The sequence below is a fragment of the Aotus nancymaae genome, unplaced genomic scaffold, assembly GCF_030222135.1.
Source record: "Aotus nancymaae isolate 86718 unplaced genomic scaffold, 86718_ANA_hifiasm-v0.15.2.pri h1tg000044l, whole genome shotgun sequence".
NCBI classification, from domain to species: Eukaryota; Metazoa; Chordata; class Mammalia; order Primates; family Aotidae; genus Aotus; species Aotus nancymaae.
This window is the reverse complement of record NW_026988458.1, coordinates 5,403,917-5,430,545: the sequence shown is the minus strand read 5'-3', so window position 1 is coordinate 5,430,545 and position 26,629 is coordinate 5,403,917. Positions and strand designations below refer to the sequence as shown.

Sequence of the window (26,629 nt, the reverse complement as noted above, 5' to 3'; positions counted from 1 at the left end):
TTTTCAGAGGAATGAAACTTGAAATGTAAAAAGAACATTTTTAAAAGATATGTTAAAATATCAAGTTTGTATTTTGGAAGAGAAAAAATATATTGTAGAACACATAGATTTTTAAGTCCTCATATAAATGGGCAATGTCAAAAGAAATTATTGAATTTGATTCTTTTCATTTCACAAAATTTAGTAAATAGACTTTCTATGCCTGAGTGGTTCAAAATGGAGTTGTTGTTTTTTTTAATGAGAGCTAATATAATACCTTATAAATGCTACTGATTCCTAACCTCATGGGTCGTATCACCTTTGGTATGCTGAAAACTAGATTTTCTGAGGTTCTCTGACATTTTGACACAGTCTCATCAGCTCCTTAGTTCCAGTGGACCCCATTACCGACTAAAATTGCGCATTTACTTCTGAGTTAGCTGGACTGACGATAAAAATCAGCTGTGAATCTTCTCAGTGGGGTACACAGTAATCTTAACGTACAGTAAAAGTAAGGAAACTCGAAATGAAATTAATTTATGCAAAAGGGAAGAATTACGGTGTTTGCACATATGCAAGTGTGAGATATTAATCAAGTTTTCTAGGGCTCTTTGGAGTATTTACAGCACATCACCTTAACTTTGTCCTCTATCGTGCTTTCTTCCAGTGCAAAAACGGGTTTGGAATCCCCAAGTCTCAGGGGTAGGTTTGTCCTATAGAACTTCCATGAATTGTTATAACTTGAGAAACAGTAAAGCCTTCACTTGCCAAAATATTTGACTCTAGCCTGCCAAGGAATCTACATGCCCGGCTTCGAAGAATCCACTTTGTGTCAAGGCATTATCTCCAAATGCAAGTATTTTACACAATTGAGGGAAATGTTGTGGCCAGTTTTCCTAAGGACACTTATATTTTTCATGATAGGGCATGGGAAGAGTCAGATTTTATTCATGGAGGCAAGACAGGACTCTGCACATAGCACGAATTGGGAAGTTGTGGGCATCCAGAATAAAGCATGGGAAACTAAGGCATAGATTACATAGAGAAGTGGATACAGAGAGATACCGCTGGCCTAAGCTAGAACTTTCCAGAGCTGTTAGCACCATTCCACAAGCTCCAGACCTTTCGACCTTGGTCCACACCTCCTTGGTATAGTTAGCTCATTAATGAGTGGTGACATATACTTCACTAGACACAGTAAGCATTTATATTATTTCCTATATTCCTTAATGGAGTATTATGCTAAGGGTGTTTGTCTCTACATGCATGTATTCTTATCTGTAGCACTCCAATAAAACTGCTTCAAATAGGCACTTACGATGCCCTCCTGAGTTTTAATACCAGGAAAACTGGATCTTTTCAGTAAGATCACACTAGACATTTTGCTGGCTGCACTACAGCTTATTATCCAAAGCCTGATAGAGAGGTCCTTGCACCCGGTAATATATTATCAGTATTTTTTATACTTTACCAGAATTAACCTATTTTATCTTCACAACAACTCTCTGGGAGAATTAAAGTCAGAGAGGGCAAGTAGTTTGTCCAAGGTTACATGACTGGTAAGTTTTGAGCAGAGATTTCAACTGGTTTTGTGTCCTTAAACGTTCAGCTCTGCTGCCCCTGGTGGAGAACTGTGGGCGTATGCCTTGAGACCATCACCGACACACACAGGCCATGTGGGTTAATACATTTGTTAAACGCAATAGCTCAGATAGGGTGTGTGTACTTAGAACTCTGCATGCCAAGTACCATGAGTCTCATGCATGTAGTCTTCCCAAGTCGTGCTTATAATTAGCAAAGCTTGCTTTTACCTGTGAGGAAACTGGGGCATAGCAACCTTAAGAATAGGTCATAAAGTTCATGAGGGGAGGCCCCAGGATTGAATCATAGACCATTAACTTTGCATTACTGTGCAATACTCCTCACTTTCTCATAGAAACGCACCAGTAAAAACAGAGGTACTAGCCAGAGTCCAGTAGAAGACAAAAGGTCCACCAAAGAAGGTAGTTTGAATAGGATGCATTTAATATAAAAATCATCTAGTGAAGGTAGATGAATTACAAAGTGGGGGTAAAGATGATGCTGAAAACTAACACAACAACAGATACAGGAAGCAGCCGCTGTTCCCCACATTGGGAGAGTATCTGGAAGAGACGCCTCAGGGATTGAAATTTGGTAGACCTTTTTAGAGAGGATGTGGGTGTGGCCTCTGCATGGTGAGGAAATTCACAAAGGTACCTGAGGCTGGTTCTGGCAATTACGAAGCTATTGGCCGGGTGGCAGCAAACCTGGCTGGAGGGCGTGCACCACTGGGTACCAGACAGTGGGCAAGAACAAGAAGGAACATCCTGGGCCAGTGAGAGGAGCCCCTTCCTCCTGCAGTGTCCCCTCGTCCCCCAACTGCCAAAGCCACCACCTTAAATCTGGAATCTCTTCTAAGTGGTCCAACGTCAGTGAAGTGAATTCGTATTCTGCCTTTGTTTGTCTAATGTTCTAGGAATCCATGTTTACCTATGTTCCCCAGGTATGTAGGTTCATGAACATTTCACATACATACCTACACAGCTGAGGAATGTCTCCCTCAACCACAGAATATTGTTCCCTGTATCGCTATTCCCATACTCTTCAGAGTTCTCCAGATTGCAGTCAGTAGTGATTCCCTTTTTCCTCATTAATTATTCACATTCAATCTCTCATTAAAATTATTGGTGGAAATTCTGGCTCCTAAAGGGAGATACATGTCATATAAATGTAAAATCTCGTAGTTCTCTTGATGAGTCAGCTGCTTCATCCAGGGTCCTAGTATTTACTTTCCCCAGAGGATACTGGGATTTCACTCTAGGCATGATCTAGCAGAAACAGGGGGTGGTTATGGTGGGACTAGAAGAAAATGAGTATCGTCTTTCAAGGCATTTTTTCCAGGTGAAGTCATCACAGTTTTTAAGCAAACAATGGGGCATCTCCTCAGTCACAGGAGGTCAAGCGGCATCCCTGGAGAGGAATAATACTCAGGGTGACTTGAGGACTCAAGATTGTCTGTTTCACGTCTAGCTGCAGTGGCTTACACCTGTAATCCCAGCACTGTGCAGGGCCAAGGTGGATGGATCATTTGAGGTCAGGAGTTTGAGACCAGCCTGGCCAACATGGAGAAACCACATCTCTACTAAAAATACAAAAATTAGCCAGGCATGGTAGCGTGTGCCTGTAATCCCAGCTATTCAGGAGGCGGAGGTAGGAGAATGGTTCAGACCTGGGAAGCAGAGGTTGCAGTGAGCCAAGATCACGCCACTGCACTCCAGCCTGGGTGACAGGGCAAGAATCCGTCTCAAAAAAAAGAAAAAGATTGTCTGTTTCACTGGAGTCCAATCAGATATTGCCATTTCAGGTCTCAGGACACCAGTCCATTGCAATTAACAAGAACTTTCAGAAAATATATGATGAGAGTGAATTCACCGGGCGTTGTAATTCAGCCACCTACACAATTATGTTAAATTTTTTATTGAACATTCAGCAATATGAACTCTCAATGTGAAAAATTCTTCCAAGGCTGGGATAGAACCTCTCTGGTTCTCATATTATGACTTGAGCTTATGGTTAAAGGACTTGGCCTTGGTTTGTTGTTTGTTTTGTAAGACTTCCACTGCACTCATGGTGTGGGATCCATGACACACCACCGTCCTTGTCATCATCATTTCTGCCGTAATGGACAGGTGCCAGAATCTTGGCCACTATGGCAGAAATGACTCCCAAGACACTTGCTTCAGTTTACCCCTCAGGACAACGAACAGGTGATAGCTTGATTGCTTTGATTATTTTAGTAATCCAAGCTGTGGACTCCTGAGCTGTTGTCTCCCGCTGGCACGGCCTCAGCAGCATATCACACTCAGCTCATTACACCCATCACCAAATCCTAGCATTGAGGGCCTGTTCCCATCCCCTAGGACCACCCATTCTTGAAAGGTGTCCTGTTAGCGTCCATCCAGGATCCAGAATTTCCACCAATCACTTGAAAAAGAAAGATTGACCATAAATAACTACTAACTAGTAAAAAAAAAAAAACAAAAAAACAAAAAAAAAACCAAAACTACTATACTGTGATCAAGGTAACTGGAGAATGTAGGAATAGCAGATTCAGGGAGCAGACACTGCTTCTGGGGCTGAAGGTGACAACTCGGGGGAGGAGTCTGCTTGGAAGTGGCCCCTCCCCAAGGCTGAGAGTCAGACCCCATTGGAGAGGGTGCGGCTGTGACCACAGGGCGGCCAGAAACTTCTGGGAGGTGGCTCAGGCCAGGCTGCAAGCAGGAAACAGGTACCAGCAAAATATGCCAGGAAGCTTCGCTCTGGGAGGCCAGTATAAATCGGCGGGCCATTTGCTAGGATACAAGATAAGCTTGCTGTTGGGCTGCTAGGGAAACTCGCCCAGGGATGTGCGCCCCTGGGTCCCCCACACAGCAGTGACAAGGAGACCTGGGGCTTCCTCCTGCTGTGTCCCTCCGGCGCCCTCTACTGGCAGGCCCAACACCGTTCCCGCTGGTAAAGGAGGACTCTCCAAAGGCCCAGCCCCAGGATCACCAAGGCGGAGCAAAACATGGGTTGACCTGGAGTTGATCCTTAACTGCTGATTGGCACAACATGGAGCCTGAAATCATTCATTTCATTTTCAAGGTCTCAGACTTCCTGACAGAGCAAACCCTCTAGCCATAAACTGCAGAAATGCTTCATTGACCACGGATTACCTTGGTGGGGTAAGAAGAGCAAAGCGTCCTTTCCTTGTAAGTGTCACGTGTGGCAGCTCAGAAAAAGTAGCAACATTATTTTTTACTTTTTGTTTAGCCAAAGTTTGTACCATCACAAAGGCAATAATGAGAAACAATTCCCTGGACTTAATGTTTAGAAGAAAAATGACGGTACATTAAAATTAATTTGTATTTGAAGAGTGAAAGCAAGGCATTTTTTCCAAATGTTTGGAAAATTAGTAATTATGGATTGAGATTGAATCCATCATTCAATCATGGATTGAAGAATGTGGGCTCTCAGTTATGTTAGTCATAAAATTACTGACATCAAGAAATGTAAGAAAGAGAGGAAGGAAGGAAGGGAGGAAGGGAAGGAAAGAGTCTCTCACAAATGTCATTTATCTGGAATGATTGAAGATAGCTAAGATGAGTATAGTGATTTTTAACTATATAAACCCTTGAAAATAAAGGTCAGGAAATTTAGTTAAAAAGAATTGCTATATAAATTATAATTCTTTGTCTCAATTTTTACTGATTAAGTTCAGTTTTTTACTATTTTTCAATTTGTTTCAATAAATCTTTTCTAGCACCTCACATGCGCCAGGCACTATGGTAGATATTGAGAACAGAAAGGAGATGGAAACGTGATCTGTGAGCAGAAAGGCTAGCAACTCTCAGAAAGGCCAGCTTCTATATTGGGGATAATACCAGGTAACTTAGCAGCACAGGAGAGTGAGTGACTCATGAGTTGAAATTTCAATGAAGAACCCAGCTAAAACATTCAGCCCCATGCTTCAGTTGCAGACTTTCTCTGGAAGAGCCTGATGACTTCTTAAAGCACAGACAATATTCTAAGTGTACCATCTCTCTCAATGCCGTTACTTTTCTATTGGTTTTTCTTGTAATTAAGAATACATGACTCCTAATTGTATTCACTATCACCTGTGCCCAGGGGTTTGGCATATGTAATATTTCACTGGGAACATTTATGAATTGGGAAGGATTCTCTACCACTGATCAGTGGAGTGCAGATTTTTCAATTAATATTGAAAACAGTCATGACACCCCCGCAGTTCTGTCTCTTGTTAATTGATTCTTTAGCAATTGATATTTGAACAGGAACTGTCAGGTTCAAGTCCAGTTTCCAGCCCATGCGGAGGTCCAGGGGGAGTGGGTGGATAAATGGCAGATAGCTGAAAGGACACTCGGGGTGGGGCATAGGCGGGTGAAATCTGGCTTTATTCAGCAGCACTCTCTCTCATCAGCAGCTCTCTCACAGTTTGCTCTGTCTCGGCTGCTTGGTCCAGCCACTCCCATGCACAGCTGCATGGCTGACTCTCCCTTGCCTTCAGGGTCAGCAGCTTAACTCTTTCTCTCTCTGTGCATGAGCAAACAGAGATGTGTCCTGGCTACCCTCTGTCCAACTGCAAAGACAGACAGTTCCGGCTCTCTTTGTCTTTCTCTGGGTGCAAGTATGCCTGATACGGTTTGGTTGTGTCCCCACCCAAATCTCAATTTGAATTGTATCTCACAGAACTCCCACTTGTGGGAGGGACCCAGGAGGAGGTAATTGAATCATGGGGCCGGACTTTCCCGTGCTAGTCTCATGATAGTGAAGAAGTCTCACGAGATCTGATGGGTTTATTGGGGTTTCCGTTTTTGCTTCCTCCTCATTTTCTTTTCTGCTGCCATGTAAGAAGTGCCTTTCACCTCCTGCCATGATTTTGAGGCCTCCCCAGCCATGTGGAACTGTAAGTCCAATTAAACCTCCTTTTGTTCCCAGTATGTCCTTATTAGCAGCATAAAAATGAACTGATACTGTAAATTGGTACCAGTAGAGTGGGGCATTGCTGAAAAGATAGACCAAAATGTGGAAGCAAGTTTGGAACTGGGTAACAGGCAGAGGTTGGAGCAATTTGGAGGTCTCAGAAGAAGGCAGGAACATGTGGGAAAGTTTGAAACTTCCTAGAGACTTGTTGAATGGCTTTGACAAAATTACTGATAGTGAAATGAATAATAAGGTCCAGCGTGAGGTGGTCTCAGATGGAGATGAAGAATTTTTTGGGAATTGGAGCAAAGGGGACCCTTGTTATGTATTAGCAGAGAGACAGGCAGCATTTTGCTCCCACCCTAAAGATCTGCAGAACTTTGAACTTGAGAGAGATGATTTGCGGGTATTTGGAGGAAGAAATTTCTAAGAAGCAAAGCATTCAAGAGGTGACTTGGGTATTGTTAAAAACATTCCATTTTAAAGGGGAAACAGAGTGTAAAGGTTCAGAAAATTTGCAACCTGATGATGCAGTCGAAAAGAAAAATCCATTTTTTGAGGAGAAATTCAAGCTGGCTACGGAAATTTGCACAGGAGGCAAAGAGCCTAAGGTTAACCCCAAGACCATGTGGAAAACGTCTCCAGACCATGTCAAAGACCTTCAGGCAGCCCCTCCCAGCACAGGCCAGAGGCCCAGGAGGAAGAAGTGGTTTTACAGGCTGGGCGCAGGGTCCGCATGCTGTTTAGAGTGAACAGGTCCACGCTCTGAAATGTGCGGACATGAGATTTGGCGGGGCCAGGGGCAGAATGACATGATTTGGCTCTGTCTCCACCCAGCCTGGAGACTTGGCGCCCTGTGTCCCAGTTGCTCCAGCCATGGCTGCAAGAGGCCTTGCAGAGCTCGTGTGTTGAGCCTGCGGGTACACAGAAGTCAAGAACTGAGGTTTGGGAACCCCTGCCTAGATTTCAGAAGATGTATGGGAATGCCCAGATGCCCAGGCAAAAGTTTGCTACAGGGGTGGGGCCCTCATGGAGAACCTCTACAGCAGTGTGAAAGGCAAATGTGGGGTCGGAGCCCCAGCGTAGTCTCTACTGAGGCACTGTCTAGTGGAGCTATGAGAAGAGGGCCACCATCCTCCAGACCCCAGAATGGGAGATCCACTGACAGTTTGCACTGTGAACCTGGAAAAGCCACAGACACTCAATGCCAGCCCATGAAAGCCAGGAGGGAGGCTGTACCCTGCAAAGCCGCAGGGGTGGAGCTGCCCAAGACCATGGGAACCCAGCTTTTGCATCAGCATGACCTGGATGTGAGTCCTGGAGTCAAAGGAGGTCATTTTGAAACTTTAAAATGTGACCACCTTGCTGGATTTTGGACTTGCATGGGGCCTGTGACCCCTTTGTTTTGGCCAATTTCTCCCATTTGGAATGACTGTATTTACACAATGCCTGTACCAGCATTGTATCTAGGAAGTAACTAACTTGCTTTTGATTTTACAGGCTCATAGGCAGAAGGGATTTGCCTTATATCAGATGAGACTTTGGATGGTAAACTTTTGAGTTAATGCAGAAATGAGTTAAGACTTTGGGGTACTGTTGAGAAGGCATGACCGGTTTTCAAATGTGTGGACATGAGATTTGGAGGGGCCGGGGTGGAATTATATGATTTGGCTATGTCCCCACCCAAATCTCAACTCGAATGGAGAGGTCATTGAATCATGGGGGCCAGTCTTTCCTGTGCTATTCTTGTGATAGTATATAAGTCTGTGAGATCTGATGGGTTTATCAGGGGATTCTGCTTTTGCTTCTTCCTCATTTTCTTCTTACTGACGCTATGTAAGAAGGGCCTCTCACCTTCTGCCATGATTCTGAGGCTTCCCCAGGCATGTGAAACTGTAAGTCCAATTAAACCTCTTTTTGTTCCACTTTTGGGTATGTCTCTATCAGCAGTGTGAAAATGAACTTGTACAGTGCCTGTACAGTGTCAGCAGGGCAATTCTATGTTTTACAGACAACAGCGACTTAGGGCCAAGGCATGGCCTTCCCATATTATGGCTACATGGCTGTGATAACAAGCAGAGTTATATACCTGTGCTCTAAACTCACTGAGTCACCCTGGATGTTTACCTCGGCCTATCCTTGACCAAAGCACAGCCATGTTCCTTACAGGAACGCAAAATCTTATTCCTGTAGTTTGGAGACTAAAGGAAAAGAATCATTAGCAAAGTCTACCGAAGAATATGCCTGAAATAAGGTTTTTTTTTATTTTTTTTTCAAACTCTGAATAATTTAAACATACTAACAAGATAATTTGAAGTCTTGAGGACCTTAAATTATAAGTGTCCTTAGGTAAGTAAAAAATCTGAAATATATGACTTGCTCTGTTCAGATAAAGTAATATCTTTACATGGTTATAGAAAATATAGTACACTCAATATGGTGAGGTAAGAAACTCAATTTATCTTGGGAGAAAATGTTAAGATATCAAATATTTTACCATGTTAAGCTACTTTTTTGTTTGTTTTGGGTTTTTAAAAACAATATATTTGGAGTGGTTGTTCGGAAATCTGTGCAGACTTGCTAAAGTATAGAAAATCACTTTGCATATAAAGAATAGTAGAAAAAACTCTAAATGTTAACATATAAAATTTTAACTGTGAATTATATTTTATGTAAAGCCATAAATTGGAATAGAGTAAGAACTATACTAGTATTGCAACACAGAATGCTATTTTGTAAAAGGAACAGGGAAAATCTTTCCTTTGTCTGGCCTGAGTTTAATGACATGTTACCGAGAGGTATGTGGGAAATCTTGGACAATGGGCATATGTTCGTGCCATGTCCTAAAAGAAATGATGTGAGCCATGCCTGATAAATTTTATGGAGCTCATTAGGGAATGTGGGAGCAATGGTGACAATTCATGTGACTGATTTCTGAAGAGTGCAAGCAAATCTATCATTGTATTGAAGCTGAGATGGACAAGGGGTGAAACAGGAATGCTCAGATGTGCTAGGCTGATGAAGGGCCCTTGGAAGCTAAAACGTGGAACAGCCATATTTAATACATTCAACCCACTGAGATTTGCAGATCATGCCTTTTGTTAGAAAACAGTTTCTGGAAAGAGAAAAATCAACCCGTAGTCATTAACTCAGGCCTTGATTAAAACATCGTAGTGTGAGATCTCCCAGATGAGTTTCTGTAGAGAACAAGGAGGTTAAAGATTGTATAGGATAGATTGTTCAAAGTTCAGCTTATTTCCTGAAGAGTTATTTCAGAATCTTTGAAGGCATCAGACACTTCTATTATATTAGAAACAAGACCGAATGCAGGGCGGCCAGTGTAGAGGCGAGGTGTGGGTTTACAGCCACTGACTAGAGACTGTGGGTTTAGCAGAGGGGTGGGGAGAGGTAGCTAGGGCCAAGGTTCTGCAAGGGTCAGCAGAAGGTTTTCAGAACATTCATCTCCACAAATCATTTAATGTATTTGTCTTAAAAAATAATTTGAGCTTCCTACCTTATTCTTCAGGGTGCTGTCTACTGTAAACTATTTCTGCATCTGTTTCCCAGCTGAGATTGAAGTGAAACTCCTAATCTGCTTTTTATTTGAACAGTATATGTGATGTTATATTTTTTTCTTTTTGTTAGGCTGGAGCCAATGTCCTTCTGCAGGACGTGAATGGAAATATCCCATTAGATTATGCTGTAGAAGGGACAGAATCCAGCTCTATCCTGCTGACCTATCTGGATGAAAACGGTAGGCAGAACTTTATAAAACCATAGAAAGAAATAGATTGGGAGAATTGTAAGTGCGTATTCATTTTCACAGGTCTGCTTACATGATTTCCGATGGACGTAGTTTCCCCACGTGGTGTAGGAGATGGTATTTCTTCCCTTCGGCTCTCTATTGCTTTCACTGCACTGCATTGTGGTTTAGTCAATGCTGGGTTTTTTTTGCAAGCCAGCAGAAATCTGGAGGCCAACAACGAAGGGAGGTTTTAACAGGCATCTAAAGTCCATAATTAGTGGGACTGGGTTTGTAATTATAATCCATTCTCCCCTGGGAGGCGAAGGGACGTCAACCAGCACAATTGAATTTTGAGCTAATGAGAGCAAGGTCATCTGAAGTGGATTCTCTTAGAAGCAGGTGGTCCTAGCCAGAATTATAGGCGAGGAAATGAGGGCTTAAGTCAAGGGCAATGTGCATATCATCCCCAGATCCACTCTTTGTGACACTTAAAACACAAAGGGCATCAGAAGAAAGCCCCGTGGTCATGATGCTCGCCTGAGAAGATGAGACCGAGCCCCTAAATGCGTTCACTGACAAAGGATTTTTAATTATGCAAGCCCAGCATATAATCCCACCAGTAAGTGTAGCCTTGGGAAAGTGGGAGATATGAGAATATCTGAGCCCAATATAGTATTAAACTAAATAATTATGCCCCTCCCTTTTTCCCCTGCTGTTTAGGTGTAAATAACAATAAAGAAATTCCAATCCCTTCAAGAATGACCCTTGGCCAGAGAAACGTTTACAGTTTGTAAGAGCCACACGGAGCTTACGCAGACACTCTTTTTGCTCCTAAGGAAACCTCACATCTGCTGCATTGTTCCCTTGTGCTCTCTGCCTCCTCCAGATTGCTTTCATGAGAAAGCTTCATTCTGAGGATGGCTTTGAATAATAATAATTAGTGCTTAGCAGCAGTGAGTTCTCAACTAAAATAGTCTCATTCTTTGTGAAAGCAAGGTAGGTGTGGTTAGCATGACAGGGGATGATGTGAGATGCTGCTGAAGGTCACCAAGTGGGGATTTCAGGCAGAAGTCTGGGTCAGGCGGGCAGTGCGTTCGGTTGACCACTCTCCAGTTCAGTCGTGCCTGGGCACTGTCAGCTGTGGGAATGCTCGTTCACTTTCTCCAAGCCTTGTTAGCTGTACCTTGATGGAGGCAGATTCCATTACTTCCAAAGGGACTGAAGCTTGACGTTATGCAGACTTCGCTGTTGGGAAGTTAATGATCTGGATCTTTGCCAGATTTCACATGTAGCACGCAATTCTGAATTTAGGTGAAAAACTGGGCACAATGGTGCCTATGGTTAATAATACTGTACTGCATACTTTGAAATTTGCTGAGATTATAGTTCTTATGTTAAGTGTTCTCATCACCAAATAATAGTAAAAGTAATAGTAAATGAAGAGCGTGGGAGGAAATTCGGAGGTGATGGCTGTATTGACGGCATATAACGTGGCGATAGTTTCAGGGATGTATCCTTATCTACAGACATCGAGTCGTATACGATAACTATGTACAGTTTTTGTATGTCGGTCCTACTGCAGTAAAATGGTTTAAAAATAATAAAAGTAGGGATGCCAAAGTTTAAAAAATTACTTGGCCATGTTTTGTTTGGCTGTGCCAGTTCTATATTATTTCCTGTATTTTCTGTTGTTCTGACTTTTTAAAAACTACAGTAATAAATGTTTCTTTTAGAAAATAAAATTGTATTTATTTGCAAATGCATGCACATTGCTTATAAACCTCTCCAGCTCATTACAGCATTTTAATAGGAAATTTTAGTATTGCAAGATCAGTATTTTATATCCTGTGTAAAGAATAAAATAAATGTATTCCTTTGAGAAGTTGATTTAAAAACTGAATAAGCAAAACCAAACCAAAATAAAAGAAAACAGACAAGAAGAAGGTACTAACTCGTAAATTGCTAGGAGAAAATCTGTCACTACTATTGCTGTCACAGTCAGCTGGTAAAATACATGTTTGCTGGAACAAACTCAATTTAATATCTCTTAAATTTTTAATTCTGTTTGCCATTTGTCACTGCAGTCGCTCTGGCCCCTGCCTTCACATCCATCTGCCCTTCCCTCAGTTCATTCACAGTCTGGTTCTGCTTATGTGGGTCTTCTTCCACTATCTCCATCATCTGCCGTAGTTCCCAGTAAATACTGTCTAATTCGATTTATTCTCTGGCCCTCTGCTTGGTACACGTTTATAGTTATCTACTGCGACAGCATGGGCTGATGTCTTTAGAAATTCCTGATATTTCAAGATGAGATTTTTGTTATTGTTTGGCTCTGGGTATTTCAGCATCACCTTTGTATGAGAGGTGGTTGCAATCCTGGAGTTTTCATTTTGCGTTGTGCGGTTTCGCATCCAAGTACTTATCACCCGTCACATCAGGATGCATGTGGCAGAGGAGGCCGGCAACGTCATGAACAAGTTGATTACATGGAAAATCGCTGGTCACAAGTCCTAATTGTGCTGTCACCACTGACTTACACTGTAAACTCGGGGACAGCAATTAACCTCGGCTCACCACCTGAGCCTGGCAGGCTGGAAAATGAGACAACCACGGAGAGCTGATTGAGCATTTGATGAATATTAGATCTCCAGTGCAAGGAGAACCAGCTGGCATGCAAGGGAGGCAATCGATTATAAAGTGAGCCAGCACGGAGAGAAAGCACCGATGGAGAGCCCGAGGAGAGAGAGCCAGGACAAAGATCAGCATAATGTATACATTAGACACACACATATAGAAATATCCGTGTTCCTGAAAGACACCGGAAGCTTTAGTTGGCTCTGCATACATCACCATTCACTGTCTTTTCTTCCTCCTTTCAAACCTATTCTTCTGTCAATCATAGCCCACGTTTATTTTCCTGAGTTCCTGGTCACCTGTGGTTCAGCTCACTGCAGTTCAGCTTCTAAACCTACAAATCCACTGGAAAGGCCCCTGCAACAATTGCTCTTACCTTCCGTAGTTTTCTATCCAGTGATTGCTTTTCTTTCCTTTTTTATTATCTTGTCTCTCTTGGACATTCGGTGACCTTGGCGACACTCTCTTAGAAACATTCTCTCTCCTGCCATCTTCCTACAGTTTTCTTTCACCTCTTTGAGCTTCTACTTAGGTTTCCTTCGGATGCTTCATGTGTCTGTCCAGATTGCTAAAAGTTGGTCCCTCCTGAGGCTTCGTCTTTGAGAATCTTCCATCTCTCCTCATGCTGTTCCTGGGTTGTCCCACCCTTTTGCTTCTGTTGTTACCACCTGTGGGGTCTCAAGAATATCCCTGTAGCTTAATTATCTTTCAAGACCTTCACTCCTGTATATGCAGTTTTATTAAGTATCTCGACTTGAGTGTCAGGTAGTTTGAAGTAACGTGTCTCGATGGGATGTATTATTGTCCTTTCACCTTTCACTTTCTCTATTTCATATTTTACCATTATCACTGGGAACATCACTTTTCTTCTCCCATATCCCTGTGTCTGATTCTCACCAATTCTTATAGATTCTGCTTATTTGATATCTTTCAAATATGTCCACCCAGACCTCAAATCATACTGTCACTGCCTTAATTAACATGCTGGTGTTTCTACTTTGGATTACTACAGTAGCCGACAAAACCGGTCTTCTTGCCTCCAGTCTTAACCCTTCCCCTTCATTTTTCAGAGGACTCCCAGATGAATAAGTATACGAATGTCATGTGACTTTCTTTGGCTTAAGGCAGTTTATTTGAAATGCTGTCCCTGCACCAGCCTGTCCAAAATCATGCATAGTCGGGGTTACGGTCTGCATGACTGGGTAAGATGGCCGCAAGTCATGCCTGCTCTTTGGGTCGGGAGAAGGGGATGGGTGGAGGGTAGCAACACCCTTCCCATTTGTTTCTCTTTGCTGGAACTACTTTATCTGACTGCTCAACTCTTTTACTTCCTTGCATCTCTTAGAATGCTTACAATAGAAGATAAAAATTTGGGTTAGCAGAAGTTCTATGAGCTTAGAGGATCCCATGCTAACATCATGGGAGAGGTCATATTATAGTGAATTGCAAATGCCTGCTTAGCTTTGTTTCCTTTTTGAGGGCAAAAATGATGTTTTATGCATGACCAAATGATGGTACAATGGCATATGATAATGAATAAGAATAAGCCATATGCAGATCTTGTAAAAACACCAAGGAGGAAGGATATGATTTTCCTTAGAAGGGCTACAGGAGGCATAACAGAAGTGACATTTACACTAGGCTGAAGGAGAGGGCCTGGGTTACCCTAGAGAAACCAAGCAGGGTGGTCTGACCCAGGCAGAGGGAGCAGCATAAGCAAAGGCAAGAAGGCTGGAAAAGCCACAGAAGGGAGGTGACGCAGATCCTCCCACAACTCGAGAGAACACACAGCTGTGAGTTCAGTGGAGTCATAAAGCAGTCATAATAACAGCAAAGAGTAGCCCTAATGTAAACAGAGAAAATGGAAAGTTGAACTCTTACAAAAACAACATTATCATAAGAGGGACGGTTAAGGAAAGGTAAATTAGGGTTCGGATTGACTTGTAGTGTTGATGTAATTTCAGTTTTGTACAAGTATCCATTGATATTATCAAATTAAACCAGGCAGTGATAACATCACAAGTAATAACTTGTGGATTTCAGGTAAATTCTTTTGTTTTTTAATAATTACATTAAAATAAATTACTAAATTTATTTCAAAATAATAGATTTAAACAGACCTTCCATTAATTTGTTTTCAGAAAACAATATGAAAATCTACATTTTGCACAGAAAACGAGAATGGATCCACTATCCATTACGAAATAGACTTAGGAGCTACAATCATCTTGGCTGGTTTTATCCAGGAGCGTTAAAGAAATCTTTTTGACAATGAAGAGGGGGAGTTTCTGTTGTGTTATATTAACCAAAAGTGATTTGGGCTACTTTCCTGAGCATATATTAAAAAAATCTAAAATTCACATTTCAATTGGCATCATATCTGATTCAAAATTAAGTTTTAAAATATTAGAATGCAATGTAATAAGATTCCCCTGTGATATCTTCACAACAGGGACCAGAAACAGATTTTTTTCTCTTAATATAATGAGTCTGCATTGAATGATGTCTTATCTCTCTTTTAATTTGTGTCTTGTCTTTAATCTTTTTTGTTTTTATCACTCCATTTTAAATACATCAATAATAATCTAAGAAATTCACATACAACTTTAGTAGACATTGTAACATCCTAAAAGTCAACAAAATAACTTTACAGTGACTATCAGATTCTGCAGCCACTTCATGCAAAACTCAAGGCTGACATCTGAGAAATAGTTGCCAAAATAAAATCACACATGAAATCTCATCATCCTAAAAGTCAGAATACGTGACAGTTTTAGCTGATTTACAGACCTCAAATGACTCTATGAGGGAAATGTTAGTTCTAAAATGACATGTCCATAAATCAGAAGGTGAGGAATGGTCACGGTGTTTCTATTTCATTTTTCTACTAAAATGGATTAGCTTTGAACAGAATATTTGGAACAAGATACATTATTCAAATGCTGCATGTGGCTTTATTTTGTTTGGTTACTCCATGCCTCCTAAATTATCAAATGATAATATATGACACACCTAAATGAGAGGCATGGAAAGCACATGTCAGAAGGCTGACTAGTGATCACAGATCACTTTTATTTAGTGCTTACTGCAAGCTAAATACGTTTTATATGTTTTACGTGTTTTCACTCATTCTCATAGCAACTGACGAATCAAATGCTATCAACACCATTTTGCAGTTGAAGAAACAGAGGCAGAGGATGCCCACATTGGCACAAATAGTCATTGTTACACACAGCACTAACAGTAAGGAGCTGTGGCTTGAGGCAGAGTTGAAGTGCCCCAAGGGGGAAAAAAAATACCAGCTATGCAACATGTTTGATGTGATTTCTGCTATAGAGATACACCTTAAAAGTATGAACTACTAACTGAGTGACTAAGCTCGTTGAAGCTCACACAGGTTAAACAACCTTTGCAGAGTCAACCTGGGGAAGGAAACCATAACCAGGCATGTTCAGGAACATCAGTCCAGGGCTTATTCTTGGGTCCACTGTGTGACGTTTCCTCTCAATGTTTGCTGCAAGGATGCACTCAGTTAAGAGACAGAGTGCTCAGAAGAGTGGCTGGTTCATAGCAAACACTTGCTGTGAGGGAGGTATCACTATCATTATCATTTTTCCCTTAAAAGAAGATGAATTCGTTCTCCTTAGGAAATACCTATTTTATCCAGGAGCCCATGCTAGGAACAGGGGACACATCAATGAAAAGACACAAGCTACCATAGAGATGATACGTCATGAAATTTCAGCTTAAAATCTATGCTGAATAGAGGTATAGACAGGAATTAAGCAGACCCGAGCCTTCTGCGTGTGTGTCACTTATCCACCTGGGTGAAGTCGGACTGGATTCTGCACTCAATGCGAGTTATCTTTGTTAACATTAATAGTCTTGAAATGTTCAGTTGATGCATCATTTTTAAAAACCGATTCCAAAATCATTTTAGATTACAGGAAAGTCTAAAGACAGCACAGAGTTCCCAAATGCCCTTCACAGAGCTTCCCCTAATGTTAACACTTGCACAGCCATGGTACATTTATCAAAACTAAAAAGTTAACATTGGTACAATATTCACTATACTAAACTACAGACTTTATTCATAGTTTTCCAGGTTTTGTACTAAAGTCTTTTTTTTTTTTTTTTGAGACGGAGTTTTGCCCTTGTTGCCCAAGCTGGAGTGCAATGGTGCAATCTCAGCTCGCTGCAACCTCCGCCTCCCGGGTTCAAACAATTCTCATGCCTCAGTCTCTCGAGTAGCTGGGATTATAGGCATCCACCACCACACCCAGCTAATTTTTGTATTTTTAGTAGAGATGGGGTTTTGCCATGTTGGCCAGGTTGGTCTTGAACTCCTGACCCAATGTGATCTTCCTGTCTTGGCTTCCCAAAGTGCTGGGATTATAGGTGTGAGCCACTGAGCCCAGCCTAAAGCCTTTTTTTCTATTCCAGGATACTAGACTGCTTTTAGGAGCAACTATTTGGGCCGGAAAAATCACAGCGATCAAAAACCGTATCTTTGTTATTTGTTTCTGTTTAAGTACTTTAAAATACTTAGGCTAATGTGTGTTGATGATTTATACTAAAACTGATATTAATTGAAAACCTGCCATTATAAGGCATCATCTATTTTATAACAAGAGACAATTTATATTCTTTAAAGGCTATAGTTGGAAATAAAATATGTGCAAAGATAAACAATCAATTCTTTGAATGAGTGTTCAAAGTGGAAGAGGAGCTTAAAAGAAGAACACATTGAAAGAATAGATGATAAACCTAGGTTTTGACCCCCAGGAACTGAGAAGCATCTCTCCATTCTGGTTGAAAGGCTCTTTCTCCCCACAGGAGTGGATTTGACCTCACTGCGCCAGATGAAGCTTCAGAGACCAATGAGTATGTTAACAGATGTCAAACACTTCTTATCATCTGGAGGCAATGTCAATGAGAAAAACGATGAAGGAGTAACACTGGTAAGTTAACATATTTGGCTCAGAAACTGTTTAAATAGATAATTTAAGTTGATTTCTAAAACATAGAATTCATTACAATCAACCTTTAAATAATTGTTATGATAATAAAAGTAATACATGCCAACTGTAGAAATTTTGGAAAACACCTAAGTAGGCAAAGAAGAAAATTGCAGACCCAGAAATCCTATTATTGGGTATCTACTCAAGGAATATATATCATTCTACCGTAGACACGTGCATGCGTATGTTCATGGCAGCACTGTTAATAATAGCGAAGACATGGAATCAACCTAGTGTCCATCAAGGTGGACTGGATAAAGAAAATCTCATGCATATACACCATGGAATGTATACAGCCGTAAAAAGAACAAAACCACACAGATGAAGCTAAAGGCCATTATCCTAAGAGAATTAACACAAGCTGATTAACACAAAATCTAAAATGATTTTGAAATCATTTTAAATTACAGGAAATTCTAAAGACAGCACAGAGTTCCCAAATGCCCTTCACAGAGCTTCCCCTAATGTCAACACTTGCACAGCCATGGTACATTTATCAAAACTAAAAAGTTAACACTGGTACAATATTAACTATACTAAACTACAGGCTTTATTCATAGTTTTCCAGATTTTATACTAAAGTCTTTTTTTTTTCTCGTGTGTGGGATCCAAACACTGAATACACATGGACACAAAGAAGGAAACAGGAGACACCCAAGCCTGGTGGCGGGTGGGAGGAGGGTGAGGATGGACAAACCCCTTACTGGGTAGGATGCTCATTAGCTGTGTAACGAAATAATCTGTACATCGAGCCCCTACAACATGCAATTTACCCATGTCACAAAACTGCATGTGTACCCTCCTGAACCTAAAATAAAAGTTGGAAGGAAAAAATGCAAAATACTGCGCCACTACCCAGGGAAAACCAATCTCTCTATGTTGACATGTTTTCTTCAGGCCTTCCTCCTATGTTTGTTTTCTGTACGAATTTAAGATGATTTTTATACATCATTTAGTCCATGTCATTTTTGAAATGTAACTTATAGGAGCATGCTTTCATTTTAGTGTTCAGTAAAACAAACTCTGGATGACTTTGGTGAGTGAATTTCTAAATTCAAGCAAACTCCTGCCATTACTTTTTATTGCTATCAAGCACTGTTGCAATGAATTATTAAAAGATCAACTAAATTCAGATTAATTTTTATATAACTGATGTCTAATCACCAAAATAAGAAAATTTTGCTCCACTGACCCATAAAACTTACCTGGATATGTGTGGGTTAAAATTAATGATGACATAAAGAAATGTAAGACCCAGGGAAAAAAAATTGAGAGAAAATAAACTAGACTAGGAGAAGAAAGTCTGAAAGTTTTGAAGGGCGAATTGCATACAAATATTTCAAATCAGTGATTCATTTCTCCCATGGAAAAAATACGGGGTGAGATTGAAGACAATTGATGAGGAAAGTGTTTTAACTAAATAGGTAAAAGTTTTGTTGTCTGAAACATTTCCTTGAGATCTAATACATTTTTATATTTATTAAATGCAGATTAAGTGCCTGTGACCTCTGGATGGTCACAGTCTAAAAATTTGTTGTTTTCCTTTCTTATGACTTAGAGTTACATTGTTATAAAAAAGTTTATAAATTTATAAATATTCTAGAAGGTAAAATTTAGAAAACTATAAATTTAAAATTTTATAATTGCATATGCTTCTAAAATTTTTACATTATACTTTCCTAAATTTTATCTTCTAAAATCAATATTTATAAATTTGTAAACTCTAGAAAACATCTTAAACTGTCATAAGAAAATAAAGCAAAGCATATGTAGAGTGTTTTGAAAAATAAGACATTCAAATGGCAAAGTATTCTAAATTGGTGAAGAAATATAATTGGCCACATGCTATGAACAAAATAATAGCATTATTATTACCAAAGTCCTTTTGTCATGGATTCACATTTCAGTTGGGCAAGTGGATAATATGCGCTATAAATGAGCTAAATATATAGTATGCTAGTAATAAGTGCAGGGGAAAGAGCAAGACAGGGACAGGATGGTCATATTGTTGTCATTTTGGACAGACAGGAAACCGCCAACCAACAAGGATGCTTTGACTAATGACTTAGAAGAAGAGGGAGCGTGGTGTGTGGCTCTGAGGGGGTAGCATTCCAGCTGAGGGTGAGAAGTGCAAACAACCAGCTCCTGCCCTGTCAGGGGCTAGTGCGGTGTGCTTGAGAAACGGCAGGGTGCTCCTATGGCTGAAGCAGTGTTAGCAAGGAGGGAGAGACAGCTGGTACCAGTTCACACAAGCTTTTATGGGGTGACATGAGGACCATGGCTATGACTCTGCAAGGGATGGGAAGACAATGGAAACTTTAGAAGAGAGGAGGGGCATGAGCCTGCTTCTTTTTCAAAAGGATCACCTCCTCTGGATGTTGTGTTAAGAACTGACTGTAAAAGGGCAGGGGTGAAGCTGAGAGTTTGTTCAGGAGGCTTTTCCAGTAATCTCGGCCATCAGTGATGTGGCTCAGACATCAGGGGTAGCATTGTAGTGCAACTGGACTTCCTGATAAATACGTTGTGTGAGATACAGTGAAGGCTTTGGAATGACTCTAAGCATTTAGCTTAAACTACCAGGGTGATGGAGTTGGCGTCAAATGAGATGAGGCTGAAGAAGACACAAACCTGGAGCAGGAAAGATCACATCAATTTTGGAGATACTAAGTTTGAAACGCCTCTCAGCCATCTTAATGGAGCTGTTGGATTTGTGGTTGGACATTGGAGTCTGGAATTCAGATCTCTAGATGAAAGAAAGAATTTAGGGAACATTAGCATGTATGTGATATCGAAAGCTTTGATGCTAGGTGAAGTCACTACTTATATGCAGAAGGAAAGAAATTTGGGACCAAGCCATGGAGACGAAGAAGAGGAGGCTCCAGAACGGAGATGAGAAGGAGGAAGCACTAAAGTAGGAGGAAAATCGAGAGGACGAAACGTCCTGGGAGCCAAGTGAAAAGCGTGAGGAGGAAGGAGGAATGATAGACGACCAAATACTGCTGAGTGCTCAGTTTAATGGGAGTTGTGAATTGCTTATTGGACTTAGTGACTTGGAGGGCATTGACTTTCTCCTGGAGGACAGTTTCACTGGACTGGTAGGGTCAAAAGTCTGATTGGAGTGAGTTATTTCATTAATAATTCATGTATTACATGAATTAATGCCTGACATATTATGGTAGAATATATTACAACTTCATATTTAAAAAAAAACATTGCTAAATAAAAACAAAATGCATACCTCAACCACTGCTAAATATACACACTTCAGTAGAGAAGCTACTGAAACAATCGATGCAGAGCAATAAATTGCTCTCATTTTCAATTTTGACTTTCCTCGTGACCTTCTGATCGAACAGAGAGCATAAATGTTGCTAATAATTGTTCTAAAATAACCAAATCTTGTGGCCATCATCTTTGAGCTTTTAACAATGAAGTAACAATGAAGAAAGGCTGGGATGCTGTCCCTTGAAGATTACAGCATTTAACAGCATGTGGTTTGGTTTGATTCACATGTCTGAATTGGTTAGTCTGTTTACGTTAATGACTGTCATTTCCTTGTGCTTTCTCTTCTGTAAGATCTGTAGTGTATTTATCTGTTGTGGAGAGGAGGATGACAAGACACTTTGTTCACAGATTGATTTCCATACCTGAATTGGAATGTCAGTTGTGGTTGAAAATTAGGCATAATTTTTCACACTGTTAAATTGTTATTTGCAAAAGAGATCAAACTAACAAAAGGCTCAATGGGAATAAACTTCTAATAAGAGGGGTTTGGGGTTATCTTTACCTGCTTTATTAGAATATGTAACAAAATAACCAAAAATAACATACCTCTTTTTAAAAGGGATCTCTTAGTTTACATTAGCTTCTTGTTAAAGTAAATAGAAGTCTCAGAAAATGAAAAAATTTTAATAAACACCATGTTATAGAGTATATGAAAATGAATTCATTAGTTTGAGAATATGGTCTTTGAAAATATTAATGTGATCACTAGCATATATATTATGAAGACATTGTCACTTTATTATTTACTGTGTTAGCACATAATTTGATATGTCACACCTGGCCCCGAGGCTTATTTATCTGGTTTCTTAGGAAAGAAATATTCAAGAGATGTAAGTATCAAGCGATTTTATTTTTGTCACCTTTCCTTATTTCAGTAATGCAGGTTCATCTTTTACTTATGGATGGAGACAGCCATTGATTTTATGGTTATTTTTAAAGAATATATATGGTCACTTTATGTCATAAGCCAACCTCAGATTAAACTGTCGGATCCCATATTGCAATTAAAACTGTCAACTTAAGTCAGGAGTTCCTGAATTTTTGTGTGATACTTCCCAGTGACTCTTTGGTGTAACCCATGGTTCGCCTTTCAAAATATTGTTTAAATTGTGATAAAAAATGCTGCATAGAAAACAAATTATGTTGAAATAGAGTAATCATAAAAGTAAATGTGTGATATATAACGCATGTGTTCTCTGTTATTTTACTGAGAAACAGATCTAGTAATTACCATGATTTTAAGGTGGCATTGACCGTGAATGCTATTTTGAGCTATTTGCTGCAACAGAACAGCGATATGAAAATGTCAGGACTTTTATTGATGATGTCATTCACGGGTTTGCTTTTTCTGCTCATTGTTGAATAATCTACTAAATTTTAATTAGGGAGTCGAAGAAAATAAAGTGATTTCTCACCCAAGTTTGCAACCTCCCTGAATTCCACCTACAAATCCTGCAGGGATGAATGGGCTCAGGTGTTAGGGTCTGTGAGTTTCGTTAAATCTTGAATCCGTTCCCAACTTAGTGCTGTACCAGGTTGGGAAGTCCGTAGAAGAGAGGGTGGACATGGGTTACTATTTTTCCTCTTGCCACTTTTCTCCATCCCTCCCTCCCTTATTAAGCTCCACTGAAGTTAAGAAGAGGAAGAAGAGAGGAGGGAAAAGTTGGGGAAGAGGAGAGGCAACAAGAGCAAGGTTTTTAACTGACTGTTTTTTAGATGATATATAGCTCTCTGACCAAGAAGTTGAGTCTTCTATTGTGAGAATTTGGGGAGTTTTTGAATCCCACCCACACACCATCATCATGGGGAAGCCCTAGCCTGCACCGGATCTGGGTGATGCACTCTTCCAAATGGTCCCTTATGCTCACTCAGCTCTCAGGAATTTGAGGACACTCCAGATTTTCTCTCCTAAGCTGTGCTTACTCCCTGAGGCATCCCCTAAAATAGAACCAGAAATGACCACGGCTTCATGGGTACACCAGCCCATCTCTTACCTTTTTCTCCACGCAAGAATCAAAACCAGTTTTTTCTATGTCCACCAAACTGCTCAGGATATGCAGCTTCTCAGGTTGGTCTCTACAGCCTCTCCCTGACATAAAATTGAGAGGAACTCACAGCCACCCTGATACCACCACCTACACACAGTGGGAAGGGAAAGTGGGCTCCTAACACATTAAGAGCGCTCTTTAAAAATTGTCCGACATTATTTTCTCATTTTGTCTTTAATTTCTGACCTAGTGTGCCCTCAGTCTCAAGGTAGAGTTCAAAAGTCATCTGAGCAGTTTTAGGGCAACTATTTTCCAATTTATGTGTATGGTCTCACTTTGGGATATGATTTATATTATCTTCATACTTCAGTCAAAGCTGAGATAATCAAAGTCTTGTGTTAGTGTTAGGATGCAATAGATGAAGACCTGAAATTATTGTTCAGCAATCCTGACTGCACCTAGGAGGTATTTGAATGGCTCTCAAGATTAGTTTTCATTTCTTCCTAACATAGATTTTATTAAAATATAGCATGAGCCTCAGCATGATCTTCTAGCTTTAGAGTGGCAGGAGTCACAGAGCTTCAATAAGATCAGATTCACTGGAAATCTATAATAATATTTTACATACAGATTAGTAAAAAATCAGATGCACAAATACAGGGGTGAGATAATTAAAAACAATTACCTGATATTTTCCAAGTTATACATGTGGAAAAGACTTAAGCCTGTGGCAGAAACCCTTGCGATGTAAAAATATGAGGAAAAAAACACAAAAATGTTAATATCTTTGATTATGTCAGAAATTATAATTAACATTTTGTATTAGACAGTGAGCAAAATTAAGAGGCAACAGGTAATTTGCTGAGAGTAATATTTGTAATAGGTTTCACCAAATTTTAATATGTTCAAAATATGCAGAGTTCATAGAAATTAATAAAAAAGATGACCACCTCTTACTAGAAAATAATAACAAGTCAATTCACAAAAGAAAAATATACAACTAACCTATGTATATGAAGAGACCACTGTTGGGAATTAAGTAAATGCAAATTATTTGAAATCATGTTAGAAATAAGTAATAGTGAAGACCAGAAAAGCTAAGAAGGGTCTGTGCAAATGGATTCTTTCATACACTGCTGGATTGTGGGTAAATTGTTACATTCTAGAACTCAGCATGGCAACATGCCACAGGAACTTGAAAAAGTGCTTATTATTTTAGAATCAGGATTTATCAGAAAGAAATCACTAAGGACATATATAATAATCACCAACAAAATAGTTTTTAAAAACAGTATAAAAAATGGTAACTACATAAATACCCAACAATTAGCAATCAGCCCATCAATGATAATGTATCTGTAGAATTGTATACTTGCTTTCCTTAAACTCTAGGATTTAGAAGCTCAACAGCACCGTGATAAAGGGGCCAGATAGACCTACCTGGGTGCTCATCCTGGAAGGCTCCATCACTTCCAAGCTGTGACTTGTGCTGGTTTCTTAAACTCTGAGTTATAATCTTCTCATTTTTAAAACTGGAATAATAAGAGTGCCACACTGTAAGATAAACAGGCCCAAGGAGACCGTGTATGTTACTCACTCGGTTTATTGCCTAGTTTATACACAGTGAGCTCTCAATCAGAGTTAGTCTTTAAGTGATCAAATCATTCAACAACATGGAAAATATTAGCTATATTTGAATGAAATAAATTGCTAAATACACAGTGATTCTCATTTTATGTAATATTATTTTAAATTGATAATACTTATATGCATTTATGGGGTACAATGTGATGTTTTGATATATGTATACAGTGTGAAGTAATTAAATCATGCTAACTTAGCCTATCTGCCACTCTTCTTACCATTTTTGTGTTGAGATATTTGAAATGTATTCTTAGTTATATTAAAATATATAATACATGTTTTATTGACAGTAGTCATCCTGCTATGCAATGGATCTCAGAACATATTTCTCCAGTCTAGCTGAAACTTTGAACCCTTTGACCAACAACTCTTCATTTTCTCTCTTCCCCTCCCCCAGTCCCTGGCTGCCATCATTCCTCTCTCTACTTTTATGAGCTTGACTTGGTTAGATTTCACATAGAAGCGAGATAATGCAGTATTTGTCTTTCTGTGCCTGGCTTATTTCACTTAACATAATGTCCTTCAGTTTCATCCACATTGTTGCAAATGACAGGGTTTCTTTCTTAAGGTTGAATAGTATTCCATTATGTATCTATACTACATTTCCTTTATGTTTTTACCTGTTGGTGAACACTGAACTTGGCTATCATGACTAGTGCTGCAGCGAGCATGGGAGTACGAATATCCCTATGACATAGTTACTTCAGTTCCTTTGGACATACACCAGAGTGGGGTTTCTGGATCATAAGCTAGCTGCATTTTTGGTTTTTTGAGAAACATCTATACCATTTTCCATAATGGCTGTACTAGCTTACATTTCTACCAGTAACCTAGAGATATTCCCCTTTCTCTGAGTCCTTGCCCACACTTACTTGTCATTTTTTGAACAGCCATCCTAACAGGTATGCAGTGATATTTCATTGTGGTTTTAATTTGCTCTCACTAATGATTAGTAATGCTTAGAATTTTTTTCATGAGCCCATTAGCCAATTTTATATCTTCTTTTGACAAATGTCTGTTGAGGTCCTTTGGCCATTTTTAAATTGGGTTATTTGTTTTCTTGTTATTAAGCTGTTTGAGGGTTCTACTTTTATAAAATGAGTGACATCATCAAATAAAAATAAATCATCAGAATCTGAAAAGTGAAGCATTTATCCAGAAAGTCCAGTTGTCAGTTTCTTTAATCTGACAATTTATCCAGAAAGTCCAGTTGTCAGTTTCTTTAATCTTTTTATATTTTACACATTTTAAACTCTGAAAAATAAATACAAAGCAATTTAAAGTTAGAAAAAGAATTTTGGATTTTACTTGAATAGATGCATTTATCCAGAAAGTTCAATTGTCAGTTTCTTTAATCTTTTTATATTTTTATACATTTTAAACTCTGAAAAATAAATACAAAGTAATTTAAAGTAAGAAAAAGATTTCTCGATTTTACTTGAATAGATGCTTGAAAGGGCCCAAGAGTGTGTTTCTCCTAAACCAGGCAGGGCCATCTTGGTATTCATCTGTGGACATTTGCTCTGTGTTGCTTAAACCCTGTCTGGAGCAATTGATTCAGCTGAAAACAATGATAATGCTACTTATTTTAATTTCTATAATTATTGGATTGAGGTACTGTTTTTCAAATATTAGCACTGTCATTTATTTGGGAGAATAAATGGAAAACCTCAAACTTCAGAAACAATTGGTAGTCTATAGTATGTTTTCTAGCAATTGACACTATCAGTAAATGAAATGAACAGGCTATCAGTGACTGAGATGCTGTAATATGAAATGGCCACAGTGTTGGGGGCTTTGACCTGATGTAATGAAAAATTATCCTTATA

At 39.6% G+C, this 26,629-nt stretch overlaps 1 protein-coding gene across 3 annotated transcripts in view; it reads left to right on the top strand.

The window, feature by feature from the left end:
- MYO16 (myosin XVI) overlaps window positions 1-26,629 on the top strand; it is a 700,871-nt gene that overhangs the window by 273,516 nt on the left and 400,726 nt on the right. For all 3 annotated transcript variants that reach the window (XM_064361880.1, XM_064361879.1, XM_021677383.2), the window contains exons 5-6: window positions 10,129-10,237; window positions 17,699-17,823. In XM_064361880.1, coding sequence (XP_064217950.1) covers window positions 10,129-10,237; window positions 17,699-17,823 — 234 coding nt within the window. The remainder of the gene's footprint in view (window positions 1-10,128; window positions 10,238-17,698; window positions 17,824-26,629) is intronic.